A 7329-nucleotide genomic window follows, 5' to 3' on the forward strand; every position below is an offset into this window, starting at 1 on the left:
GCCGACCAAAAGCACTCCAAGGGTGGGAGTCCTGAGCGTCCTAAGCCTGAAAATCAAGTGGGAATTCCGAGGGAGAAGCATAGAAATGATGAAAGCTGCTGCTCCCTCTTTCTGGTTAGTTCTGGCTGGCACAACCCCACAGGTCAGCATCTCATGGCAGGGGTGCCCTCCTTTCCTTTCCCACCTCCCAGCCCTCTCTCAAGCCGGGCTGTATCTTCCTCTGAAGAGCAGCTACAAGCAAGCTTTTATCAGCCTCCCTTCTTCTGCAGACAGAAGAGATGAATGTGCATTTGGAAAGCCATCGGCATGGCTTGCAGCATATGAACAGCCTCCCCGATGCACCTTTGAACTCATTCCTCCTGCATTTGTTTGTCTTGTAGATAAAACTTCACAGCAGTGTTTGGAGAAAAGTCTAATGAGGGACCACTGTTTGCATAACAAAGCAAGGCTTCCTCTTCAGATGTTCAACCTTCATTAAGCATAATTTATATTCCAGCTAATCTTTGGAAGAGGGTAAAATATGGAGCCAAAGTTTGTTTTTACATAGTTTGGAGTAATGCATCGTTTGTTTTAAGTGGTCAGTTGCAACTGATAGTTCATTTAAATTCAACATAATGATGATTTGTGATGGCTGCGTGTTGTCTAGGCGAGTGTTGTGTCATTGACTGCCATGGCTTTAGCACTCTTCTGCATCAGTTACTGAATTAAAGGATAACACCAATGGATGGTTTCCCAGTTTTGCAGATATTTCAGCATGTCCACAAGGCATGAAAAACTGTGAATTTGTAAAATACAGGGGTTTTTTCCTCTCAGACTCATGTAGACTTGATAAAATACTGCACTGAACAGCAGTTTGCTTCTCTTGCTGCAGTCCTGGTAGCCACCACCCTGGGACCCTTTGAAGGTCACCAGGCCCCTGCAGCGAGTAGCTCTGAGGGTGATAAGGGACACAGCCGTTTGTAAAGGCTCCTCAGCGCTGTTGGGAGTCCTGGTGACTTGATGTGGTTTGCTGCCTAGAAAGCAAAACAAGCAGATATAGCTGAACACCTAAATATCGTTACAGGCCAGTGTGTAAGAAATGTTAATTTCTCAGGTTTGTTCATATCATATAGGCACATTAAAAATATCTCATCCTATTGACTCTTCACTGCAGTTTTGTCCCCCTGCCTGTATAAGGTACTCTCCCTTACTCCAGTTGAAATACCCAATATATTTCACTTACCACCTTCCAGGTTTATTAAAAGATGAGAAATGACTGATAACATTTATCTTGTGTGTACTCCTCGCTGAGGCTCACCCCCTTCTGCAAGTTTACATTGTAATGACAGATGTTTGAAAATACCCTTCACCGTATCATGAAAATTATGACCTGGGTTGTGTATATGGGCAGTACCGAGGTGTGCTGCATCCTTTCAACACAAGAGAGCAGGGTTTTCAGAAACTACTTGGGATGTTGAGTGGGTCAGCATTGGGGTACCCAGCCCCAGGCTCCTGAGGCGGCTGGCCATGCTGTCATTTAAAATGCCTTATGGACTGAATGGTGGGTTTCCATGTTGTGTTCTTTAATGCTGAGATACCTCCAACTGCAAAGCTCAGGATCCTCATCTTGTTTGGTTGATCACATCCATGATCTACCCATGACTGTTTTTAAAGGCAAGCACCAACCTTTAGAGAATATATTTATTTATTCATTTATTTATTTTATTGTTTTTCAGGAAAAAATGCTGTAAGGGTTATAAGTTTGTTCTTGGACAGTGCATCCCTGAAGGTATGTGATTTCATTGTTCTTACCCCTCATGTCCCCGTACATTTGTCTTTCCCCGCTTGCCCTGTTCTCTGCACTGCTGGTTTGGAAGAGCATCCTGATATAACCACAGGGTTGGCCGTATCTCATGTGTCAGTGGGGGACATGTGTTTCCAAGAAATTGTTGGGAAAATAAAAAGATCAGCATCTTCCAAAAGTTTTGCTTAGTATGCCAAGCCTTGGTCCTCCCCTAAGTACACGTGGCTGCACAGATCTTGTACCGTGACCTGCTGCAGAGGGACTCATTCTGCTCTTGGCTAGGTACACGGGAGCCCTCTCTGTGTACAGGAGCACACCTTTTGTGGCTGATGGCTTTCGTCACATACCCCTTGGATCTGGCACAGCCGATTTGGCTTGTAAGTGCACGGGGAGTGGGTGACTTGGTGAGTTAGTTCTGCCTTTAGTTACCTATTTCTAAAGACATCAGTGAGGGGAGAGCATCGCCAAACGGTGTCTCTCTTCCACTGCCTCTCCTGGTCGTGGGCACAGCTTTCTTGTCACCAGGGGCAGAGGGAGACGGGGTAGTTCATGCAGTAGTGAAAAGGGAACGATCCCCTCCTGGCAGAGGGGAGCTGCCTGTACGCTTTGCAAAGGTAGCACCGGGGTCCCAATGCTCAGAGGTTGCTGCAATGAGATCTCATTTAGGAAAAGGCTGAGCGCTGCCTGCCTTAACCTAGAGGAAGGCCTCTATTGGGTCTACCCAGCTGATGGCTTCACTGAGCAGTAGCAATGTAACTTCTTCAGTTGCTCCCACCGCTTTGCCCGATTTGGCTGAAATTGTCTCTGAAGTTATAGAAGACGAACTGTCAGGCAGAAGCAAATGGCCAGAGACGACAAGCCAATAAACCTTGTTTGCTCCAAAAAGCAGGTTAAAAAGTTGGTTTATGGTAACACATCCTTCTATTTGATGGCATATGGAAAGCCTCAAGTTGACCTGAGAGTTTTCCCAGTTTGGGATGGTGATTTTTTGAAAGGAAAAGTGACAAATTAACATACTCAAAAGAGTTAGCTGGTTTTTGAGTTAGTCTCCAGCCAACAGGGATTATAACCCGAACCCTGATCCTGCTGCTTTTTTTTTTTAATTTGTATCTTCTTTGCTGCTGGCTGGAAACACTAGAACAGTGGTTGGAAAAAAAAAAAAAAGACACCCTCCCCCCCCATCTTCTCAAAACAGGAATTGTGCATTTGCTGCTTCCTTGCGAAGAAACGGCTCACGGTGCCAGCCCAAGCCCCGGGGAGCTGGGTAGGGTTTGGGTGAAATCGATGCTCACAAGGAGTTCCTCATCCTGTGGTTTTGCAGTGAGTTTTGTCTCGGTGTGTGTGGCCTGAGATGACAGCCCTGGTGCAAGACGGACACCTGGAGGAGGCGGGTGTGCTGTGTTGTACAAAGTGGTTGTGTGCATAGGAGGCAGAAGCCCTGTATACTTTCGGGGTGAAAAGCCAGGACTCTACAGTCTGGCCTCCAGCTCTCCTATTGATTGTAGCAATTTTATACACTGGTTATTCACTAAATATAATGGATACAGCAGGAGAAGTAATAGGAGCAAAAATAAAATGAGAGCCATGGCCATATATTATTTTTGGCTTCTAATTTTCATCTCTTGAGGTTTTAGGTGATTATGAAAGCAGCTTTTATTATGTACCCACTGACTTCTCTTAATCCTGTCTATTAACTGCATCTCAGTAACCTGAGAGTTTCTGCCACTAATTGAATTTCTCTGCTGGCTGTGGCTTCTCTCCCTTTGTATCTCCATTCCCCCTTTTTCAGCTTGATCTATATCTTGCCTTGAACTTCAGAGGCCACAGCAATTGCTGTAACATCTGAGACGATCTTGGGCTGTTGGTATAGGGACGAGAAACATGATTCAGTGAAGCACTCATTTCACTTACTCTGTTACAAGACATCACTTGGCTCTTCACACATTGTTTTGGCATAATTTTGACGGAGTAGCTGTATGAAATGCATATCTCGACACAGGCACATAAATACATGACAGATGTGAGTTTATTAGAGCACATCTGCACCTTTTAATCCAGTCCTGGCAAGTCAAAACCATGAGAAGTACTTCCAGCCCTGTCTTCTCTGTGATTTAGCAGTGGCTGCAGGGAAGAGGGTTGGGAGAGGGATAGACCCTCCCTTGTCCACCCTCTTATGGCTGCCTCGTGAAGACACCGATCTCCTTCTTGGACAGCTGTTATTTAAACAGCTTTAAACAAATATCTTTCCCAAAGGGTTGTGTCTTTGTCCATGTCCATCTTTGGTTTCTGTCCTGTTATTTCTCATCTTGAGAAAAGCAACAGAAATCAGTGCAGTCCAGTATGAGTCCATGCCCCCAGGTTCTGGATTTCATTTGCTTTGGACTCACCTTCTCGCTCTGGGTTTCAGCTGTAGGATCAGGGAGCAATGATCCTCAGGAAACATTGAGAGGAGTTTGCTTTGTGTGTCTGATTCCCCTTGTAGCACCTCTTCCTGCTCCACCTGACCAGCGAAGCAGGTCAAAAAAGAGCTCCTCAGCCTTTTCTCCTGAATGATCTCCTTCTTCTTTGCTTTGGAGACTCATGGCTCCAGTCAGGTCCTGTCTCATGGTGTCACCAAGGGTAAAGCAGGGACAGATGTAGTCTGAAACAGCTTCTCTTGGAGAGGACCCTCCCTACCACTGGTTTGTTACTGGACTTTCCTGGCTGTGGATTAATTCAGAGCAAAATACTCTATGACAGGCAAACACTAATCAGATCTGTTCTTTCCTCACTAATGCTATTTCAGAAATTTCCTTGGTACAACTTCCCATGCTGTGTTGTCATTCCTGAGTTCATTGAAATATACATAGAGACATTTGTTATTCTGCTTCAGTTTTTTGTATTTTCCTAAAGTCTGGAACAGCCTGATCCTCACCGTGTGGCTTTGATTCATCCTCAAACCACTTTTCTTAGGCTGGGCTGGCAGACAAGAGGCTTGAATGTGGGAGGGCGTGTGCATCCTCGGTTCTGCAGAGCACACGGAGGTGCTGCAGCAGCTTTTGCCCAATTTCATCCCAGTTGTGAGGACTGTTCCTGAGGGAGTCATGCTACCTGGGACCAAAGCCCTGGGGACGCACAGCTCTGTGACGTGGGACCTGCCCACACCATTGTGTGATTTGGGTTGACTGTGTGGGAACCAACAGCAGGGAGATTTCCACCTCCTGGACCCTTCCCTAGCTTTGTATGAAAGTAAATGAAGCAATGATCTTGATGAAGCTCTGCTAAGATGGATGTGAAAACCATCTTTAAAGACTGGTTACATGAAATACGACAAAAAAAAACTGGGGTTGTTTAGTCTAGAGAAAAGGAGGCTGAGGGGAGATGTGATAACAGTTTTTAGGTATGTGAAAGCTTGCTCCAAGGGGGAAAGTAAACTGTTCTTCGTGGCCAAGAAGAAGAGGACAAAAATAATGGGCTTAAATGGCTCTAAGGGGAGTTTGGATTAGATAGGAGTAAAAAGCTTTCTATCTGCAAGGATACTTAATCTTGGGAATAGACCACATGGTGGGGCATCTCCATCCCTCAGGGATTTCTAGGTACAGGTTAGATGAATGTCTATTAGGAAAGGTTTACACATAGCTCATCTTGCTTGTGGTGGAAGATGGTCCCTTCCAGCACTGTTTTTTATGATTTTATTAGGGCACATCTATTCATGGAAGCGCAGGGAGGGCACAGCTCGTTTTGCCTCTGCTCTGAATAGGCTGAACATGGCACAGGCCAAATCCAGCATCTGCGTGGGCACACTGGCTAAGGAGCAGGCACGTTCACCTCAGTGCTGGGCACGTTCTCCATCTGATTTTATTTCAGTGGAAAATGAAAATTGCAACCATGCCCAGGAAAAACACCACTAATGCTTTATATTTGGGACTGTTTAGTAGTGCCAAATGTAATGGGAGTTTACAGCCCCAGCATCACCTAAAAAGCCCAAACTAGCCCCCAGGCTGACTGTGTTTGAAGGCAAGGGCCATGTTTCTCTTCCACGCTTGTACAAGGCTCTGCACTGTTCGACCCTGGTTACTGCTGGGGGTCCTGGCACTGCCATTCACCGCCACAGCACTACGGGCAGACTCCAAGAGTTAAAATCAACACAGTTGTGAAGTAAGGAAAGAAAGGGTGCCTGCTATCAAAAGGTGACAAGCACAAGGGAGAAAATGCTTGGCACCATTACATATATACATATATATACATATTACATATATAGTATTTTTTGGTCTAAGGGGCTCTGGTGTGACATAGAGCAGCTTGTTAAGTCTCATTTGGTGCTTTTCTGTACCTTGGCACACTGTCATTTTTACCCCCAGTGCTACACATGTGCTTTATATACTTTGTACAGCAAATGTAGTTTCACTTGCTTTACCATCTAGTAGTTCATTTTAATTCTTTGGAAAAATCATCGTACCCAGAGATGTCTGCTAGTCATTAGTGTGAGTCAACAATGAGTTTGGGTTTTAATTATTTTATACTGTATATATGGAAACACAGTGCGTGGCTGGGAACTCAGTTGAAACACTTAGGTTTGGTTTAGATGTATTTGGTCTGAAGCAGGGACAGGATATTACTGCTGTGGCCCCCCAGTACCCAGTCACTGGAGGATCACAGTGACAACCACGTGGATGCTGTGCGCTGGATGATGTTCCTCTGCAATGATCACAGAAACTGCCACTTGCTTTGGCATAAAACCCAACCTTCAGCAGGGTTTGCCTGAGCTGGTTTTGAGACTAGATGATGCTTCAGCTCCTTTCTTCTCCTGGCAGATGTTCTCCATGGCGCTGCAAAGCCCTTGCACCTACGGCCGGGGTCTGCCCGCTTACTTCCTGACACAGTTGGTAAATGAGCCAACTAGGGCGGGTGCCCCTCTGGACCTGTTGTTTGTGAACAGAGAAGGACTTGTGGGTGATGTGATGGTTGGAGGCCATCTTAGGCATAGCGATCACGCAATGAGGGAGTTTTCGATTCTCGGAGAAGTAAGGAGAGGGGTCAGCAGAACTGCTACCTTGGGCTTCCGGAGGGCAGACTTTGGCCTGTTTAGGAGACTGGTTGACAGAGTCCCTTGGGAGGCAGTCCTGAAGGGCAAAGGAGTCCAGGAAGGCTGGACATTCTTCAAGAAGGAAATCTTAAAGGCGCAGGAGCAGGCTGTGTCCGCATGTGCCGAAAGACGAGCCGGCAGGGAAGAAGACCGGCCTGGCTGAACAGAGAGCTTTGGCTGGAACTCAGGAAAAAAAAGAGCATTTATAACCTTTGGAAGAAGGGGCAGACCGCTCAGGAAGACTACAAGGATGTCGTGGGGTTATGCAGGGAGAAAATTAGAAGGGCCAAAGCCCAACTAGAACTTAATCTGGCTACTGCCATAAGAGACAATAAAAAATGTTTCTATACATACATTAGCAACAAAAGGAGGGCTAAGGAGAATCTCCATCCTTTATTGGATGCAGGGGGAAACATAGTGACAAAGGATGAGGAAAAGGCTGAGGTACTTAATGCCTTCTTTGCCTCAGGCTTTAATAGTA

The 7329-nt window shown here is 45.8% G+C and overlaps 1 protein-coding gene across 1 annotated transcript in view; it reads left to right on the forward strand.

Moving 5' to 3' along the window:
• CCBE1 (collagen and calcium binding EGF domains 1) overlaps positions 1-7329 on the forward strand; it is a 160801-nt gene that overhangs the window by 133966 nt on the left and 19506 nt on the right. Inside the window, exon 2 of the mRNA XM_009285232.2 lies at positions 1716-1768. Within this exon, the coding sequence (XP_009283507.1) occupies positions 1716-1768 (53 nt within the window). The remainder of the gene's footprint in view (positions 1-1715; positions 1769-7329) is intronic.

Source organism: Aptenodytes forsteri, unplaced genomic scaffold (genome assembly GCF_000699145.1).
Source record: "Aptenodytes forsteri isolate BGI_AS27 unplaced genomic scaffold, ASM69914v1 Scaffold120, whole genome shotgun sequence".
NCBI classification, from domain to species: Eukaryota; Metazoa; Chordata; class Aves; order Sphenisciformes; family Spheniscidae; genus Aptenodytes; species Aptenodytes forsteri.